This window comes from Salvelinus alpinus, chromosome 30 (genome assembly GCF_045679555.1).
Source record: "Salvelinus alpinus chromosome 30, SLU_Salpinus.1, whole genome shotgun sequence".
NCBI lineage: Eukaryota > Metazoa > Chordata > Actinopteri > Salmoniformes > Salmonidae > Salvelinus > Salvelinus alpinus.
Genome location: NC_092115.1, coordinates 4,740,626 through 4,762,060, shown reverse-complemented (window position 1 = coordinate 4,762,060; position 21,435 = coordinate 4,740,626). Strand labels below are relative to the sequence as shown.

The 21,435-nt window shown below is 46.0% G+C and overlaps 1 protein-coding gene across 2 annotated transcripts in view; it reads right to left on the bottom strand.

The window, feature by feature from the left end:
- The window catches only part of LOC139560603 (microtubule cross-linking factor 1-like), a 207,668-nt gene that overhangs the window by 98,995 nt on the left and 87,238 nt on the right, over positions 1-21,435 (bottom strand). For both annotated transcript variants that reach the window (XM_071377531.1, XM_071377532.1), the window contains exons 4-7: positions 11,889-11,948; positions 9,210-9,485; positions 5,720-6,121; positions 3,695-4,441 (exon numbers count right to left, since the gene is read on the bottom strand). In XM_071377531.1, the coding sequence (XP_071233632.1) occupies positions 3,695-4,441; positions 5,720-6,121; positions 9,210-9,485; positions 11,889-11,948 (1,485 nt within the window). The remainder of the gene's footprint in view (positions 1-3,694; positions 4,442-5,719; positions 6,122-9,209; positions 9,486-11,888; positions 11,949-21,435) is intronic.

Genomic DNA, 21,435 nt, shown 5'->3' with positions numbered 1-21,435 from the left:
CTCTACCATTTACACAGACTCCCCTTGGCGTTTTATACTGTTTAAATCCAGTAGTAATGGACTGTACCATTTACACAGACTCCCCTTGGCGTTTTATACTGTTTACATCCAGTAGTAATGGACTCTACCATTTACACAGACTCCCCTTGGCGTTTTATACTGTTTAAATCCAGTAGTAATGGACTCTACCATTTACACAGACTCCCCTTGAGGTTTTATACTGTTTACATCCAGTAGTAATGGACTGTACCATTTACACAGACTCCCCTTGGCGTTTTATACTGTTTACATCCAGTAGTAATGGACTGTACCATTTACACAGACTCCCCTTGGCGTTTTATACTGTTTACATCCAGTAGTAATGGACTCTACCATTTACACAGACTCCCCTTGGCGTTTTATACTGTTTAAATCCAGTAGTAATGGACTCTACCATTTACACAGACTCCCCTTGAGGTTTTATACTGTTTACATCCAGTAGTAATGGACTCTACCATTTACACAGACTCCCCTTGAGGTTTTATACTGTTTAAATCCAGTAGTAATGGACTGTACCATTTACACAGACTCCCCTTGGCGTTTTATACTGTTTACATCCAGTAGTAATGGACTCTACCATTTACACAGACTCCCCTTGGCGTTTTATACTGTTTAAATCCAGTAGTAATGGACTCTACCATTTACACAGACTCCCCTTGAGGTTTTATACTGTTTAAATCCAGTAGTAATGGACTCTACCATTTACACAGACTCCCCTTGGAGGTTTTATACTGTTTACATCCAGTAGTAATGGACTCTACCATTTACACAGACTCCCCTTGGAGGTTTTATACTGTTTACATCCAGTAGTAATGGACTCTACCATTTACACAGACTCCCCTTGAGGTTTTATACTGTTTACATCCAGTAGTAATGGACTGTACCATTTACACAGACTCCCCTTGAGGTTTTATACTGTTTACATCCAGTAGTAATGGACTGTACCATTTACACAGACTCCCCTTGGCGTTTTATACTGTTTACATCCAGTAGTAATGGACTGTACCATTTACACAGACTCCCCTTGGCGTTTTATACTGTTTAAATCCAGTAGTAATGGACTCTACCATTTACACAGACTCCCCTTGGCGTTTTATACTGTTTAAATCCAGTAGTAATGGACTCTACCATTTACACAGACTCCCCTTGAGGTTTTATACTGTTTACATCCAGTAGTAATGGACTCTACCATTTACACAGACTGCCCTTGGCGTTTTATACCGCTCCCGTCCGTGAATCTGTGCGGAGTCTGAAATGGCACCCAATTCACCCACACGGCCCTGGTCAAAAGTAGTGCCCTATATACCTACCCTACCCACTGAGTAGGGTGCCTATTCCTCACTGCTGTTTAAAGTCACGTTGTGCTCTGTCTGACAGATTCATTACTTCAACATTTCTATTGGTTTCCTGGTGTCATAATGTCTTAATGTATAAATCAGAATGTCCTTGTTGTTTTGTTTCATAATGTCTTAATGTATAAATCAGAATGTCCTTGTTGTTTTGTTTCATACTGTCTTAATGTATAAATCAGAATGTGCTTGTTGTTTTGTTTCATAAGGTCTTAATGTTTAAATCAGAATGTCCTTGTTGTTTTGTTTCATAATGTCTTAATGTATAAATCAGAATGTCCTTGTTGTTTTGTTTCATAAGGTCTTATTGTTTAAATCAGAATGTCCTTGTTGTTTTGTTTCATAAGGTCTTAATGTATAAATCAGAATGTCCTTGTTGTTTTGTGTCATAATGTCTTAATGTATAAATCAGAATGTCATTGTTGTTTTGTTTCATAATGTCTTAATGTATAAATCAGAATGTCATTGTTGTTTTGTTTCATAATGTCTTAATGTATAAATCAGAATGTCCTTGTTGTTTTGTTTCATAAGGTCTTAATGTTTAAATCAGAATGTCCTTGTTGTTTTGTGTCATAATGTCTTAATGTATAAATCAGAATGTCACTGTTGTTTTGTTTCATAATGTCTTAATGTATAAATCAGAATGTCCTTGTTGTTTTGTTTCATAATGTCTTAATGTTTAAATCAGAATGTCATGAAATAATATCAATATCGGTTTAACTCTGTTTTCCATAATGACTACTTGCCGCTACAAGCAGGAATTCTTAAACTGATTGATAAGACATACTAACTGATTGATAAGACATACTAACTGATTGATAAGACATACTAACTGATTGATAAGACATACTAACTGATTGATAAGACATACTAACTGATTGATGCAGCCAGGGGGTTGATGTCTAGATGTAGCAAGGAGACAGACAACGTAACATACAGTACAGACTGTACTGCAACACAAATGGCTCCCTATTCCCTATGTAGTGCACTACTTTGACCAGGGCCCATAGGGCTTTTAACTAGTGCTACCGGCCCGAACCGAGTGAGAACAGTTTTTATTCTTTTTTTTTTTTGTTTACCTTTATTTAACTAGGCAGGTCAGTTAAGAACAAATTCTTATTTACAATAACGGCCTACCCCGGCCAAACCCGGACGACGCTCCTCCCTCCTCCCTCTTCCTCCTCCTCTTCCTCCTCCTCTCCCCCTCCTCCCCCTCCTCTCTCTTCCTCCTCCCTCTTCCTCCCCCTACTCCTCCCCTCCTCCCTCTTCCTCTCCCTCCTCCTCTCCCCCTCCTCCCCCTCCTCTCTCTTCCTCCTCCCTCCTTCCCTCCTCCCTCTTCCCCTCCTCCTCCTCCCTCCTTCCCTCCTCCCTCTTCCTCCTCCTCTCCCCCTCCCCTCTCTTCCTCATCCCTCCTCCCAATCCCTATGGGACTCCCAATCACGGCCTGGATGTGATGCGGCCTGGATACGAAGCAGGGACTGCAGGGCCTTTAGACCGTTGAGCCACTCGGGAGCCCAAAACATCTTTCCCGCATGTAGTGCACTACCTTTGACCAGGGCCCATAGGGCTCCCTATTCCCTATGTAGTGCACTACCTTTGACCAGGGCCCATAGGGCTCCCTATTCCCTATGTAGTGCACTACCTTTGACCAGGAACCATAGGGCTCCCTATTCCCTATGTAGTGCACTACCTTTGACCAGGGCCCATAGGGCTCCCTATTCCCTATGTAGTGCACTACCTTTGACCAGGGCCCATAGGGCTCCCTATTCCCTATGTAGTGCACTACCTTTGACCAGGAACCATAGGGCTCCCTATTCCCTATGTAGTGCACTACCTTTGACCAGGGCCCATAGGGCTCCCTATTCCCTATGTAGTGCACTACCTTTGACCAGGGCCCATAGGGCTCCCTATTCCCTATGTAGTGCACTACCTTTGACCAGGGCCCATAGGGCTCCCTATTCCTTATGTAGTGCACTACCTTTGACCAGAGCCCATAGGGCTCCCTATTCCCTATGTAGTGCACTACCTTTGACCAGGGCCCATAGGGCTCCCTATTCCCTATGTAGTGCACTACCTTTGACCAGAGCCTTCAGGATTTACTTTACTTGGCTTCAGCCCTTGGCTCCTATAAGGAGAATAGGCCCTTGACGAATGTTGTATCACATCCAGACTGCGAAGTAAGATAAGCCTGAAGTCTCTGGTCAAAGGAAGAGCACTACGTAGTGTATAGGGTGCCATTTCGGCCGCACCCCTGGATAGAGACAGATATAGGTCAAAAGTCGGAGGAGTTTTATCCAATTTCTTACCTGGAAATCTGTGACCAGGTCGCGTCCCAGGGTGCCGATGGGCGAGTCTCGTGACATGGAGGTGACCCCAGACAGGAAGCTACTGGACTCTGTGAGGTTGGGCAAGGGTGACAGGTCGTCTCCCCGATCCCGGTCACCTCCCCTCTCCCTCATGCCCTCTCCCAGGTGATCCACCTTCTCCATGAAGATATGGAGCTCTGTGCGGAAGGCCTTCATACGGATGTTGATCGTGTCCAGGACCTGTGAGTCTGGTTTGGGATCGGGGAGGCGGGTGGTGTCTTCTTTAAACCCCTCCAGAGCCAGACTCAAACTGTCCCCTCCTGTTATTAAAATCTTTCCCTCATAGATCAGACTGTCCGTGTCGCTAATGAGACGATCTACGGTCTTCCCAAGGCGCTCTGCTTCTCGTTTGACATTCGTGAACGTCTCGCGGTCTTCTCGCCTACGGTTAGATAGTTCGGTGGCGCTGAGCTCGTCCGAGGGCTTGTGACTTCCAAACCCCGAGGTCGTGGTGGTCTTCTCGAAGAGGTCCTCCGAGTCGCTCTCGCCACCCACAGGCCCCTCCCTCTTGGGGTGAAGTAAGAGGAGCCTCCCAGTTTCTTCCTCCTCTGCGGTGTCGCGGTGCCCGGTGTCGCTGTCTGCATCGCTGTCCCGCGGGGAGCCGGTGCGGAGGCCCAGGTGTTGGGCCAGGTCACAGCGCTGAACATTGGACATCAGGACTCTGTTCTCATACTGCAGCTTCATCACCTAGATGAGGACACGAGACACCATTATGAAAGCTTTAGAGACAAGTCAACATTATGTTAGCTTTAGAGACAAATCAACATTATGAAAGCTTTAGAGACAAATCAACATTATGAAAGCTTTAGAGACAAGTCAACATTATGTTAGCTTTAGAGACAAGTCAACATTATGTTAGCTTTAGAGACAAATCAACATTATGTTAGCTTTAGAGACAAATCAACATTATGTTAGCTTTAGAGACAAGTCAACATTATGTTAGCTTTAGAGACAAGTCAACATTATGTTAGCTTTAGAGACAAATCAACATTATGAAAGCTTTAGAGACAAATCAACATTATGAAAGCTTTAGAGACAAGTCAACATTATGAAAGCTTTAGAGACAAGTCAACATTATGAAAGCTTTAGAGACAAGTCAACATTATGAAAGCTTTAGAGACAAGTCAACATTATGTTAGCTTTAGAGACAAGTCAACATTATGTTAGCTTTAGAGACAAGTCAACATTATGAAAGCTTTAGAGACAAGTCAACATTATGAAAGCTTTAGAGACAAGTCAACATTATGTTAGCTTTAGAGACAAGTCAACATTATGTTAGCTTTAGAGACAAGTCAACATTATGAAAGCTTTAGAGACAAGTCAACATTATGAAAGCTTTAGAGACAAGTCAACATTATGTTAGCTTTAGAGACAAGTCAACATTATGTTAGCTTTAGAGACAAGTCAACATTATGTTAGCTTTAGAGACAAGTCAACATTATGTTAGCTTTAGAGACAAGTCAACATTATGTTAGCTTTAGAGACAAGTCAACATTATGAAAGCTTTAGAGACAAGTCAACATTATGTTAGCTTTAGAGACAAGTCAACATTATGTTAGCTTTAGAGACAAGTCAACATTATGAAAGCTTTAGAGACAAGTCAACATTATGAAAGCTTTAGAGACAAGTCAACATTATGAAAGCTTTAGAGACAAGTCAACATTATGAAAGCTTTAGAGACAAGTCAACATTATGAAAGCTTTAGCAACATCCTGAATGGTACCCTATTCCTTTTATAGTGCACACCTCCATCATGCTGCCTCACACAGAACATTATGGGTACTGTAGTCCATCACGCTGCCTCACACCTCATTATGGGTAATGTAGTCCATCATGCTGCCTCACACAGAGCATTATGGGTACTGTAGTCCACCACGTTGCCTCGCATAGCGCATTATGGGTACTGTAGTCCATCATGCTGCCTCACATAGAGCATTATGGGTACTGTAGTCCATGCTGCCTCACCTTCCCACTGAGCTCATTTATCTGCATCCGGGCTGACTTCAGCTCCTCGATCATCACCACACCGCTTCCGTTACCCCCGCCTCCTCCGTTACTCCCATTACCGGACTTCATCATCATCATCACTCCGAGTTCGCCTTCCTCGTCTCTCGGGCCGAACTTGAAGCGGTTCAGTTCGGAGGTCAGCTGCTTGTTGTGGTCCTCGATCTCCGAGATGGACCGCCGGAGAAGTTCTGCCTCTTCCTCTACGAACTGTAGGTGGCGCCGCAGCTCCCCGGCGGACTCCAGAGCGTCTCCGCCGTACGGGGAGGAGGGCATGCTGCTGAAGGGCTCCCGGCCGAAACAGTCCCTCTCGTACTGGCAGCGGATGTCCTCGTTCTCAGCCCTCAGGCCTCGGTTCTCCACCTGATAATAATGAACACAATGATTAGGAAGCGATCTTCATTTACAGGAATAAATCAAAGTACTGCATTAGGGGAAACAAAAGACAATAGCACCCTATTCCTTATGTAGTGCACTACTTTGACCTAAACCCCGGGCTCTGTCTATAGTAGTGGATAGGGACCTGGTCTATAGTAGTGGATAGGGCTCTGGTCTATAGTAGTGGACAGGGCTCTGTCTATAGTAGTGGATAGGGCTCTGGTCTATAGTAGTGGATAGGGACCTGGTCTATAGTAGTGGATAGGGCTCTGGTCTATAGTAGTGGATAGGGCTCTGGTCTATAGTAGTGGATAGGGCTCTGGTCTATAGTAGTGGATAGGGCTCTGTCTATAGTAGTGGATAGGGACCTGGTCTATAGTAGTGGATAGGGCTCTGGTCTATAGTAGTGGACAGGGCTCTGGTCTATAGTAGTGGATAGGGCTCTGGTCTATAGTAGTGGATAGGGCTCTGGTCTATAGTAGTGGATAGGGCTCTGGTCTATAGTAGTGGACAGGGCTCTGGTCTATAGTAGTGGATAGGGCTCTGGTCTATAGTAGTGGATAGGGACCTGGTCTATAGTAGTGGATAGGGACCTGGTCTATAGTAGTGGATAGGGCTCTGGTCTATAGTAGTGGACAGGGCTCTGGTCTATAGTAGTGGATAGGGCTCTGGTCTATAGTAGTGGATAGGGCTCTGTCTATAGTAGTGGATAGGGCTCTGGTCTATAGTAGTGGATAGGGCTCTGGTCTATAGTAGTGGACAGGGCTCTGGTCTATAGTAGTGGATAGGGCTCTGGTCTATAGTAGTGGATAGGGACCTGGTCTATAGTAGTGGATAGGGCTCTGGTCTATAGTAGTGGATAGGGCTCTGGTCTATAGTAGTGGACAGGGCTCTGGTCTATAGTAGTGGATAGGGCTCTGGTCTATAGTAGTGGATAGGGCTCTGTCTATAGTAGTGGATAGGGCTCTGGTCTATAGTAGTGGATAGGGACCTGGCCTATAGTAGTGGATAGGGCTCTGGTCTATAGTAGTGGACAGGGCTCTGGTCTATAGTAGTGGATAGGGCTCTGGTCTATAGTAGTGGATAGGGCTCTGTCTATAGTAGTGGATAGGGCTCTGTCTATAGTAGTGGATAGGGACCTGGTCTATAGTAGTGGATAGGGCTCTGGTCTATAGTAGTGGATAGGGCTCTAGTCTATAGTAGTGGACAGGGCTCTGGTCTATAGTAGTGGATAGGGCTCTGTCTATAGTAGTGGATAGGGACCTGGTCCATAGTAGTGGATAGGGCTCTGGTCTATAGTAGTGGATAGGGACCTGGTCTATAGTAGTGGATAGGGCTCTGGTCTATAGTAGTGGACAGGGCTCTGGTCTATAGTAGCGGACAGGGCTCTGGTCTATAGTAGTGGATAGGGCTCTGGTCTATAGTAGTGGATAGGGCTCTGGTCTATAGTAGTGGACAGGGCTCTGGTCTATAGTAGTGGATAGGGCTCTGGTCTATAGTAGTGGATAGGGACCTGGTCTATAGTAGTGGACAGGGCTCTGTCTATAGTAGTGGATAGGGCTCTGGTCTATAGTAGTGGATAGGGCTCTGGTCTATAGTAGTGGACAGGGCTCTGGTCTATAGTAGTGGATAGGGCTCTGTCAATAGTAGTGGATAGGGCTCTGGTCTATAGTAGTGGATAGGGCTCTGGTCTATAGTAGTGGATAGGGCTCTGGTCTATAGTAGTGGATAGGGCTCTGTCTATAGTAGTGGATAGGGCCCTGGTCTATAGTAGTGGACAGGGCTCTGGTCTATAGTAGTGGATAGGGCTCTGGTCTATAGTAGTGGACAGGGCTCTGGTCTATAATAGTGGATAGGGCTCTGGTCTATAGTAGTGGATAGGGCTCTGGTCTATAGTAGTGGATAGGGCTCTGGTCTATAGTAGTGGACAGGGCTCTGGTCTATAGTAGTGGACAGGGCTCTGGTCTATAGTAGTGGACAGGGCTCTGGTCTATAGTAGTGGATAGGGCTCTGGTCTATAGTAGTGGATAGGGCTCTGGTCTATAGTAGTGGATAGGGCTCTGTCTATAGTAGTGGATAGGGCTCTGGTCTATAGTAGTGGATAGGGACCTGGTCTATAGTAGTGGATAGGGACCTGGTCTATAGTAGTGGATAGGGCTCTGGTCTATAGTAGTGGATAGGGCTCTGGTCTATAGTAGTGGATAGGGCTCTGGTCTATAGTAGTGGATAGGGCTCTGGTCTATAGTAGTGGATAGGGCTCTGGTCTATAGTAGTGGATAGGGCTCTGGTCTATAGTAGTGGATAGGGCTCTGGTCTATAGTAGTGGATAGGGCTCTGGTCTATAGTAGTGGATAGGGCTCTGGTCTATAGTAGTGGATAGGGCTCTGGTCTATAGTAGTGGATAGGGCTCTGGTCTATAGTAGTGGATAGGGCTCTGGTCTATAGTAGTGGATAGGGCTCTGGTCTATAGTAGTGGATAGGGCTCTGGTCTATAGTAGTGGACAGGGCTCTGGTCTATAGTAGTGGATAGGGCTCTGGTCTATAGTAGTGGATAGGGCTCTGGTCTATAGTAGTGGATAGGGCTCTGGTCTATAGTAGTGGATAGGGCTCTGGTCTATAGTAGTGGATAGGGCTCTGGTCTATAGTAGTGGATAGGGCTCTGGTCTATAGTAGTGGATAGGGCTCTGGTCTATAGTAGTGGATAGGGCTCTGGTCTATAGTAGTGGATAGGGCTCTGGTCTATAGTAGTGGATAGGGCTCTGGTCTATAGTAGTGGATAGGGCTCTGGTCTATAGTAGTGGATAGGGCTCTGGTCTATAGTAGTGGATAGGGTTCTGGTCTATAGTAGTGGATAGGGCTCTGGTCTATAGTAGTGGATAGGGCTCTGGTCTATAGTAGTGGACAGGGCTCTGGTCTATAGTAGTGGATAGGGCTCTGGTCTATAGTAGTGGATAGGGCTCTGGTCTATAGTAGTGGATAGGGCTCTGGTCTATAGTAGTGGACTACATGGATTAGAATGGGATAGTGTTCCATTTTCAGACACACCCAGGATTAAAAGTCTCAGGCCACTCACCTCCAGCTCTACAATTTTCCTCCCCAGAATATTGGCCTCTTCCTCCACCAGTTTGAGTCGGAGCCGTAGCTCGGCCTCCCTGGTGCTGTGGGGCCCACCACCTGCGAGCTCCGCCAGGGGTAGAGGGCTGTCCACGTCCCCGTAGACTGACTTGTACTGCTGGATCTCCTGCTCTAGCTCTTCCTTCTCCCTCCCCAGCTTGGCCATCTTCTTACGCATGAGGGTGGACTCTTCCTTAGAGAACTGCAGCTGACACCTGAGATCTGCACTGTCCTCCTGTGAAGAGGAGGGGGAGGAGGAGGAGGGGGGAGGAGGAGGGAGGGGAGGAGGAGGAGGGAGGAGGGGGAAGAGGGATGAGGAAGAGAGAGGAGGGGGAGGAGGAGGGGGAGAGGAGGAGGAAGAGGGAGGAGGGAAGGAGGGAGGAGGCAGAGAGAGGAGGGGGAGGAGGGGGAGAGGAGGAGGAAGAGGAAGAGGGAGGAGTAGGGGGGAGGGGAGGAGGGGGGGAGGAGGAAGAGGGAGGAGGGGAGGAGGGAGGAGGAAGAGAGAGGAGGGGGAGGAGGATGGGAGAGGAGAGAGGGGAGGGGGAGGCGGAGAGGAGGAGGAGGAAGAGGGAGGAGTAGGGGGGAGGGGAGGAGGGAGGAGGGGGGGGAGAGGGAGGAGGGGAGGAGGGAGGAGGAAGAGAGAGGAGGGGGAGGAGGATGGGAGAGGAGAGAGGGGAGGGGGAGGCGGAGAGGAGGAGAGGAGGGAGGAGGAGGAGAGAGGAGGGAGAGGAGAGAGGGGAGGGGGAGGAGGAGGGGGAGAGGAGGAGGGTAGGAGGGAGGAGGAAGAGAGAGGAGGGGGGGAGAGGAGAGAGAGGAGTGGGAGGAGGAGGGGAGAGGAGGAGGAGGGGAGAGGAGGAGGAAGAGGGAGAGGAAGAGGGAGGAGGGGAGGAGGGAGGAGGAAGAGGGATGAGGGGGGAGGAGGAGGATATCATTAGTGTACGCTCATTGTGAAATCAAATTGGCTTTATGTGATATAATGTGTGATAGAAGCCTACTACCTTGTTCAGAGATGATAGAATGTGTGATAGAAGTCTCCTACCTGGGTCAGAGATGATATAATGTGTGATAGAAGTCTCCTACCTGGGTCAGAGATGATATAATGTGTGATAGAAGTCTCCTACCTGGGTCAGAGATGATATAATGTGTGATAGAAGTCTCCTACCTGGTTCAGAGATGATATAATGTATGATAGAAGTCTCCTACCTGGGTCAGAGATGATAGAATGTGTGATAGAAGCCTCCTACCTGGTTCAGAGATGATATAATGTGTGATAGAAGTCGCCTACCTGGGTCAGAGATTATAGAATGTGTGATAGAAGCCTCCTACCTGGTTCAGAGATGATAGAATGTGTGATAGAAGCCTCCTACCTGGGTCAGAGATGATATAATGTGTGATAGAAGTCTCCTACCTGGGTCAGAGATGATAGAATGTGTGATAGAAGTCTCCTACCTGGGTCAGAGATGATATAATGTGTGATAGAAGTCTCCTACCTGGGTCAGAGATGATAGAATGTGTGATAGAAGTATCCTACCTTGGTCAGAGATGATATAATGTGTGATAGAAGTCTCCTACCTGGGTCAGAGATGATATAATGTGTGATAGAAGCCTCCTACCTGGGTCAGAGATGATATAATGTGTGATAGAAGTCTCCTACCTGGGTCAGAGATGATATAATGTGTGATAGAAGTCTCCTACCTGGTTCAGAGATGATAGAATGTGTGATAGAAGTATCCTACCTGGGTCAGAGATGATATAATGTGTGATAGAAGTCTCCTACCTGGGTCAGAGATGATATAATGTGTGATAGAAGCCTCCTACCTGGGTCAGAGATGATATAATGTGTGATAGAAGCCTCCTACCTGGGTCAGAGATGATATAATGTGTGATAGAAGCCTCCTACCTGGGTCAGAGATGATATAATGTGTGATAGAAGCCTCCTACCTGGGTCAGAGATGATAGAATGTGTGATAGAAGCCTCCTACCTGGGTCAGAGATGATATAATGTGTGATAGAAGTCTCCTACCTGGTTCAGAGATGATAGAATGTGTGATAGAAGCCTCCTACCTGGGTCAGAGATGATAGAATGTGTGATAGAAGCCTCCTACCTGGGTCAGAGATGATATAATGTGTGATAGAAGTCTCCTACCTGGGTCAGAGATGATAGAATGTGTGATAGAAGCCTCCTACCTGGGTCAGAGATGATATAATGTGTGATAGAAGTCTCCTACCTGGGTCAGAGATGATAGAATGTGTGATAGAAGCCTCCTACCTGGGTCAGAGATGATATAATGTGTGATAGACGTCTCCTACCTGGGTCAGAGATGATAGAATGTGTGATAGAAGCCTCCTACCTGGGTCAGAGATGATATAATGTGTGATAGAAGCCTCCTACCTGGGTCAGAGATGATATAATGTGTGATAGAAGCCTCCTACCTGGGTCAGAGATGATATAATGTGTGATAGACGCCTCCTACCTGGGTCAGAGATGATATAATGTGTGATAGAAGCCTCCTACCTGGGTCAGAGATGATATAATGTGTGATAGAAGCCTCCTACCTGGGTCAGAGATGATATAATGTGTGATAGACGTCTCCTACCTGGGTCAGAGATGATATAATGTGTGATAGACGTCTCCTACCTGGGTCAGAGACTTCTTGTCCCTGAATGTTTCCCTGCTTCCTCTCCGCCGTGTACCAGTCTGTGAGAAGGAAGAGAAAACACAAATATCAGAGGACAACACTGGCTACGTACAATAACTAGGACAAGGTGGGGACAATGATTTATACTGCTTCAATCCTCAAAACACTTTTTCCTTCTTGACAGAACACATGTAACTATAGAAGTAGAATGAATAGAATGGGCTCAGAACCTCTAACCCTGGCGAAAAGGGTAAAACTGTGGGCAAAGCCCTGTTTCTGTGGAGAGTGTGGAGGAGATATGGACCTGGCGAATATTTCACTGGTGCTGGGACCGGGGTGGCTTAACAACAAACTCACATACTTTCTCATTCCTCAGATTGGAAGACATGTTGTGCCCAAAGTACGTACGTACAGACAGACAGACAGTATGTGAGACTGACACCGAGAGACTGACCGACAGACAGACAGACAGACCAACAAACAGAGACAGACAGACAGAGCAACAAACAGAGACAGACAGACAGACCAACAAACAGAGAGACAGACAGACCAACAAACACAGACAGACAGACAGAGCAACAAACAGAGACAGGCAGACAGACCAACAAACAGAGACAGACAGACAGAGCAACAAACAGAGACAGGCAGACAGACCAACAAACAGAGACAGGCAGACAGACCAACAAACACGAGAGACTGACAACCACTGTGACAGACAGACGTACAGACAGACAGACAGACAGACGTACAGACAGACGTACAGACAGACGTACAGTACAGACAGACAGACAGTCAGACAGTCAGACAGACATCTTATTCTGTTTCCGACTCAACACACACCACATTTCCACAATAGTCCTGAGCATTTGCCTGCCCGTCTGTCTTTCTGTCTGTTTATATCTGACATTTGAAATGTGTTCTAACGAGCTCTGCATCACGCGAAGCAAAGCCAGGATCAAATGTGTCCTTCTGCACGATAGCTTAGTGTTTTCACTGACTGACTGTCAACCCTTTACCCATAATGCTCTATGTGAGGCAGCATGATGGACTACAGTACCCTGCCAGATAAACCCATTCAACTTCAAATCCACTGCTCTCTTGGTGTGGACATCCAAATATGCATGCTATTCACACACACACACACAGAAATGTATTGTTTACACACACACACACACACACACACACACACACACACACACACACACACACACACACACACACACACACACACACACACACACACACACACACACACACACACACACACACACACACACACACACACACACACACACACACACACACTGCCCCCTCTGTCCTGTGTTTTACTCCCATGTTATGGTGATGTAACGAAGTGGGTTCCCCAACATAAACTGACACCAGGAAGTGAGTCAAGGTCTGTCCTTGTCCGGCTGTAACGAGGTCGCAGTCTTTTCACCTGGCTGGCCATCTGATTCCTATAGTGTATCAGCTATCCCAGCTAGGCTATATCAGTCCCCTACGATGGCGCTAAAGGACAGCGCCAAGACAGCAACTTTCAGTTTGTACAAATTCAATTACATGCCTTTTTGGTTTACGCAATGCCCCCAATACCACTCTGCCACTTTCTCCTCTGTCCCTCGAATCACAGATTCTGTGTGGAAATGGCCTGTAGCAGAGGATGCAGAGGTGTAAAATGTACTCAATTGTCATACTTGAGTAAAAGTAAAGATACCTTAATAGAAAATGACTCAAGTAAAAGTGAAAGTCACCCAGTAAAATACTACTTGAGTAAAAGTCTAAAAGTATTTGGTTTTAAATATTACTTAAGTATCAAATGTAAAAGTATAAATAATTTCAAATTCCTTATATTAAGCAAACCAGACGGCATAATTTTCGTGTTTTATTTTATTGACGGATAGCCAGGGGGCACACTCCAACACTCAGATATAGTTTACAAACGTAGTGTTTGTGTTTAGTGAGTCCACCAGATCATAGGCAGTAGGGATGACCAGGGATGTTCTCTGTTTAGTGAGTCCACCAGATCAGAGGCAGTAGGGATGACCAGGGATGTTCTCTGTTTAGTGAGTCCTCCAGATCAGAGGCAGTAGGGATGACCAGGGATGTTCTCTGTTTAGTGAGTCCTCCAGATCAGAGGCAGTAGGGATGACCAGGGATGTTCTCTGTTTAGTGAGTCCACCAGATCAGAGGCAGTAGGGATGACCAGGGATGTTCTCTGTTTAGTGAGTCCACCAGATCAGAGGCAGTAGGGATGACCAGGGATGTTCTCTGTTTAGTGAGTCCTCCAGATCAGAGGCAGTAGGGATGACCAGGGATGTTCTCTGTTTAGTGAGTCCTCCAGATCAGAGGCAGTAGGGATGACCAGGGATGTTCTCTGTTTAGTGAGTCCTCCAGATCAGAGGCAGTAGAGATGACCAGGGATGTTCTCTGTTTAGTGAGTCCTCCAGATCAGAGGCAGTAGGGATGACCAGGGATGTTCTCTGTTTAGTGAGTCCTCCAGATCAGAGGCAGTAGGGATGACCAGGGATGTTCTCTGTTTAGTGAGTCCTCCAGATCAGAGGCAGTAGGGATGACCAGGGATGTTCTCTTGATAAGTGTGTGAATTGGACCATTTTCCTGTCAAAATGTAACAAGTACTTTTGGATGTCAGCGAAAATGTATGGAGTAAAAAGTACATAATTTTCTTTAGGAATGTAGTGAAGTAAAAGTAGTCAAAAATATAAATAGTAAAGTACAGATTCCCACATAAACTACTTAAGTAGTACTTTAAAGTATTTTTACTTAAGTGCTTTACACCACCACTGAGTGGATGTCATTAGCCCCAGCAGTCTTAAATCGGCAGTATCGGCTAGCCTGCCAGTGTAGGGATCCCTGACACCATCCTGTATAATTTGTTCCCTGCAAGCCAGGGTGACAGTAAGGTCTAATCTCTCTGTGGAGAGACAGGATTAAATATCTCCTTGCACATAGCTGTTCCAGGCCCGACTACCACAGACCTCCCTGGCTATACTGTATCCAGAATGCACCAGGCTTGGCTCAATTCCATTACAAATCAGAAAGTAAACCATATTCCAATTCCACATTTTCCTGTGTACTTCCTGAATTGAATGGAATTAAAATGGCATTGACCCTTAACCCTGGTATACATACAGTCAGCTACAACCCATATATATATATATATATACATATAACAGCTGACCAGGGTCGCTGGTGTTCAGCAGGGTGGAACTTAACGTGGCAGATAGAAATTCATTAGCAATGACATGATTGGAGCTGATATGATTGGAGCTGATATGACTGGAGCTGATATGATTGGAGCTGATATGACTGGAGCTGATATGATTGGAGCTGATATGATTGGAGCTGATATGATTGGAGCTGATATGACTGGAGCTGATATGATTGGAGCTGATATGATTGGAGCTGATATGACTGGAGCTGATATGATTGGAGCTGATATGATTGGAGCTGATATGACTGGAGCTGATATGACTGGAGCTGATATGATTGGAGCTGATATGACTGGAGCTGATATGATTGGAGCTGATATGACTGGAGCTGATATGATTGGAGCTGATATGACTGGAGCTGATATGATTGGAGCTGATATGATTGGAGCTGATATGATTGGAGCTGATATGACTGGAGCTGATATGATTGGAGCTGATATGATTGGAGCTGATATGACTGGAGCTGATATGACTGGAGCTGATATGATTGGAGCTGATATGACTGGAGCTGATATGATTGGAGCTGATATGACTGGAGCTGATATGATTGGAGCTGATATGATTGGGGCTGATATGATTGGAGCTGATATGATTGGAGCTGATATGATTGGTTGACTCTACATATCAGACAGAGGCGTATCTGTTCTACACTGTATATATCTATCTGACTGAATATAACCCTGGTCATAGCAGTATAATATCTAACCCTGTTGAATAGATAGATAGATAGATGTGTATGTAGCACGTAGCATGTAGCACGTAGCATGCAGCTCCCTGGTGGAGTTCACTTCCACTGTTGTTAAATAAAGTATACAGATTTGATCATTCTGTTGTCGCTGAAAAATGTACTGCTCCGCAGGAAATGCCGATTAGCGTCGTGATTTGCATAAATTAATTGAAAACCTCACACTAACACACGGTTATGTTAGGAGCATTGGACATGTCATGTAGTCTAACCACCAATCAAGCAACATCATGGGCTAAACGTTCAAATCCTGATGCTGCAGGATTCTTTTGCTGCGACAATACTGGTTCAAATTAAGATCCCACACACATAGGCGGCATGCTGTATGAAAGACAGCATCTGGAAACTAACTCAATTAAATACATCCTGCAGAGACAGAGACAGAGACAGAGAGAGAGAGAGAGAGAGAGAGAGAGAGAGAGAGAGAGAGAGAGAGAGAGAGAGAGAGAGAGAGAGAGAGAGAGAGAGAGAGAGAGAGAGAGAGGCCTCCATCTTGGTTCTCTCCTCTGTAGACTAGTCCACATCGACCGCCTCCGTCTTGGTCCTCTCCTCTGTAGACTAGTCCACATCGACGGCCTCCGTCTTGGTCCTCTCCTCTGTAGACTAGTACACATCGACGGCCTCCGTCTTGGTCCTCTCCTCTGTAGACTAGTCCACATCGACGGCCTCCGTCTTGGTTCTCTCCTCTGTAGACTAGTCCACATCGACGGCCTCCGTCTTGGTTCTCTCCTCTGTAGACTAGTCCACATCGACGGCCTCCGTCTTGGTCCTCTCCTCTGTAGACTAGTCCACATCGACCGCCTCCATCTTGGTCCTCTCCTCTGTAGACATCGACGGCCTCCATCTTGGTCCTCTCCTCTGTAGACTAGTCCACATCGACCGCCTCCATCTTGGTCCTCTCCTCTGTAGACATCGACGGCCTCCATCTTGGTCCTCTCCTCTGTAGACTAGTCCACATCGACCGCCTCCGTCTTGGTCCTCTAATCTGTAGACTAGTCCACATCGACCGCCTCCATCTTGGTCCTCTCCTCTGTAGACTAGTCCACATCGACCGCCTCCGTCTTGCCTCCCACAATGTACCAATGTTCCGGCTCAACACAGTCACTCATGTTGCCCAGAGGCTCAACACAGTCACTCCTGTTGCCTAGAGGCTCAACACAGTCACTCATGTTGCCCAGAGGCTCAACACAGTCACTCCTGTTGCCTAGACGCTCAACACAGTCACTCCTGTTGCCTAGAGGCTCAACACAGTCACTCCTGTTGCCCAGAGGCTCAACACAGTCACTCCTGTTGCCTAGAGGCTCAACACAGTCACTCCTGTTGCCTAGAGGCTCAACACAGTCACTCCTGTTGCCTAGATGCTCGACACAGTCACTCCTGTTGCCTATAGGCTCAACACAGTCACTCCTGTTGCCTATAGGCTCAACACAGTCACTCCTGTTGCCTAGAGGCTCGACACAGTCACTCCTGTTGCCTATAGGCTCAACACAGTCACTCCTGTTGCCTAGAGGCTCAACACGGTCACTCCTGTTGCCTATAGGCTCAACACAGTCACTTCTGTTGCCTAGAGTCTGTATTTCCGAGACTACTATCACTCAGGTCCTAGGGACCCACACTGTGTGCAGGCTTTTGTTCCTGTCCTACACATACACACATAATTCAACTGATCACAACGTTGATGATTAGTTGAATAAGGCGTTTTCATACTGAGCTGGAACAAAAACCAGCACTCACTTCTGTTTCCAAGGAAATGAATTGAGAAAACTTTAAAATAGATATTTACATCACAAGTGCTCTCCCTGGCTGTTTCTATAGAGTAGGGGTTCCCAACCTAGGGGCCACGCCTCCCTGGCTGTTTCTATAGAACAGGGGTTCCCAACCTAGGGGCCACGCCTCCCTGTCTGTTTCTATAGAGTAGGGGTCCCCAACCTAGGGGCCACACCTCCCTGGCTGTTTCTATACAGTAGGGGTCCCCAACCTAGGGGCCACACCTCCCTGGCTGTTTCTATAGAGCAGGGGTCCCCAACCTAGGGGCCACGCCTCCCTGGCTGTTTCTATAGAGTAGGGGTCCCCAACCTAGGGGCCACACCTCCCTGTCTGTTTCTATAGAGTAGGGGTCCCCAACCTAGGGGCCACACCTCCCTGGCTGTTTCTAGAGAGCAGGGGTCCCCAACCTAGGGGCCACACCTCCCTGGCTGTTTCTATGCAGCAGGGGTCCCCAACCTAGGGGCCACACTTCCCTGGCTGTTTCTATAGAGTAGGGGTTCCCAACCTAGGGGCCACGCCTCCCTGGCTGTTTCTATAGAGCAGGGGTCCCCAACCTAGGATAGATAGATAGATAGATAGATGTCTGTTATCCATGTAGCTGTACCATGATAGATGTCTGTTATCCATGTACCATGATAGATGTCTGTTATCCATGTAGCTGTACCATGATAGATGTCTGTTATCCATGTACCATGATAGATGTCTGTTATCCATGTACCATGATAGATGTCTGTTATCCATGTAGCCATACCATGACAGATGTCTGTTATCCATGTAGCTGTACCATGATAGATGTATGTTATCCATGTAGCTGTACCATGACAGATGTCTGTTATCCATGTAGCTGTACCATGATAGATGTCTGTTATCCATGTACCATGATAGATGTCTGTTATCCATGTAGCTGTACCATGATAGATGTCTGTTATCCATGTACCATGATAGATGCCTGTTATCCATGTAGCTGTACCATGATAGATGTCTGTTATCCATGTAGCTGTACCATGACAGATGTCTGTTATCCATGTAGCTGTACCATGATAGATGTCTGTTATCCATGTACCATGATAGATGCCTGTTATCCATGTAGCTGTACCATGGTAGATGTCTGTTATCCATGTACCATGACAGATGTCTGTTATCCATGTAGCTGTACCATGATAGATGTATGTTATCCATGTACCATGATAGATGTCTGTTATCCATGTAGCTGTACCATGATAGATGTCTGTTATCCATGTACCATGATAGATGCCTGTTATCCATGTACCATGATAGATGTCTGTTATCCATGTACCATGATAGATGTCTGTTATCCATGTACCATGATAGATGCCTGTTATCCATGTACCATGATAGATGTCTGTTATCCATGTACCATGGTAGATGCCTGTTATCCATGTACCATGGTAGATGTCTGTTATCCATGTAGCTGTACCATGGTAGATGCCTGTTATCCATGTAGCTGTACCATGATAGATGCCTGTTATCCATGTACCATGGTAGATGCCTGTTATCCATGTAGCTGTACCATGGTAGATGCCTGTTATTCATGTACCATGGTAGATGCCTGTTATCCATGTAGCTGTACCATGGTATATGTCTGTTATCCATGTACCATGATAGATGCCTGTTATCCATGTACCATGGTAGATGCCTGTTATCCATGTACCATGATAGATGTCTGTTATCCATGTAGCTGTACCATGGTAGATGTCTGTTATCCATGTACCATGGTAGATGCCTGTTATCCATGTACCATGGTAGATGTCTGTTATCCATGTACCATGATAGATGTCTGTTATCCATGTACCATGGTAGATGTCTGTTATCCATGTACCATGGTAGATGTCTGTTATCCATGTACCATGGTAGATGTCTGTTATCCATGTACCATGATAGATGTCTGTTATCCATGTAGCTGTACCATGGTAGATGTCTGTTATCCATGTACCATGGTATATGTCTGTTATCCATGTAGCTGTACCATGGTAGATGTCTGTTATCCATGTACCATGGTATATGTCTGTTATCCATGTAGCTGTACCATGGTAGATGTCTGTTATCCATGTAGCTGTACCATGATAGATGTCTGTTATCCATGTACCATGGTAGATGTCTGTTATCCATGTACCATGGTAGATGCCTGTTATCCATGTACCATGACAGATGTCTGTTATCCATGTAGCTGTACCATGGTAGATGTCTGTTATCCATGTAGCTGTACCATGATAGATGTCTGTTATCCATGTACCATGGTAGATGTCTGTTATCCATGTACCATGACAGATGTCTGTTATCCATGTAGCTGTACCATGATAGATGTCTGTTATCCATGTACCATGGTAGATGTCTGTTATCCATGTAGCTGTACCATGATAGATGTCTGTTATCCATGTAGCTGTACCATGATAGATGCCTGTTATCCATGTACCATGGTAGATGTCTGTTATCCATGTACCATGGTCGATGCCTGTTATCCATGTACCATGACAGATGTCTGTAAACCATGTAGCTGTACCATGATAGATGTCTGTTATCCATGTACCATGGTAGATGTCTGTTATCCATGTAGCTGTACCATGATAGATGTCTGTTATCCATGTAGCTGTACCATGGTAGATGTCTGTTATCCATGTACCATGGTAGATGCCTGTTATCCATGTACCATGATAGATGCCTGTTATCCACGTAGCTGTACCATGGTAGATGCCTGTTATCCATGTACCATGATAGATGCCTGTTATCCATGTAGCTGTACCATGACAGATGTCTGTTATCCATGTAGCTGTACCATGATAGATGTCTGTTATCCATGTAGCTGTACCATGATAGATGTCTGTTATCCATGTACCATGATGTCTGTTATCCATGTACCATGATATATGCCTGTTATCCATGTAGCATGATATATGTCTGTTATCCATGTACCATGATAGATGTCTGTTATCCATGTACCATGATAGATGTCTGTTATCCATGTACCATGGTAGATGCCTGTTATCCATGTACCATGATAGATGTCTGTTATCCATGTACCATGATAGATGTCTGTTATCCATGTACCATGATAGATGTCTGTTATCCATGTACCATGGTAGATGCTTGTTATCCATGTAGCATGATATATGTCTGTTATCCATGTACCATGATAGATGTCTGTTATCCATGTACCATGATAGATGTCTGTTATCCATGTACCATGGTAGATGCCTGTTATCCATGTACCATGATAGATGTCTGTTATCCATGTACCATGGTAGATGCCTGTTATCCATGTACCATGGTAGATGCCTGTTATCCATGTACCATGATAGATGTCTGTTATCCATGTACCACGGTAGATGCCTGTTATCCATGTACCACGATAGATGTCTGTTATCCATGTACCATGATAGATGTCTGTTATCCATGTACCATGGTAGATGCCTGTTATCCATGTACCATGATAGATGTCTGTTATCCATGTACCATGGTAGATGCCTGTTATCCATGTACCATGGTAGATGCCTGTTATCCATGTAGACCACCCCTGTACACATGGCAGACCACCCCTGTACACATGGCAGACCACCCCTGTACACATGGCAGACCACCCCTGTACACATGGCAGACCACCCCTGTACACATGGCAGACCACCCCTGTACACATGGCAGACCACCCCTGTACACATGGCAGACCACCCCTGTACATATGGATCCTAAAGAAGCTGGGACACTCTCTTAGTTGGGATCCACCCGTACATGCATACACCACCCACACACGCAGACGCCACCCACACGCAGATACCTCCCATACATGCA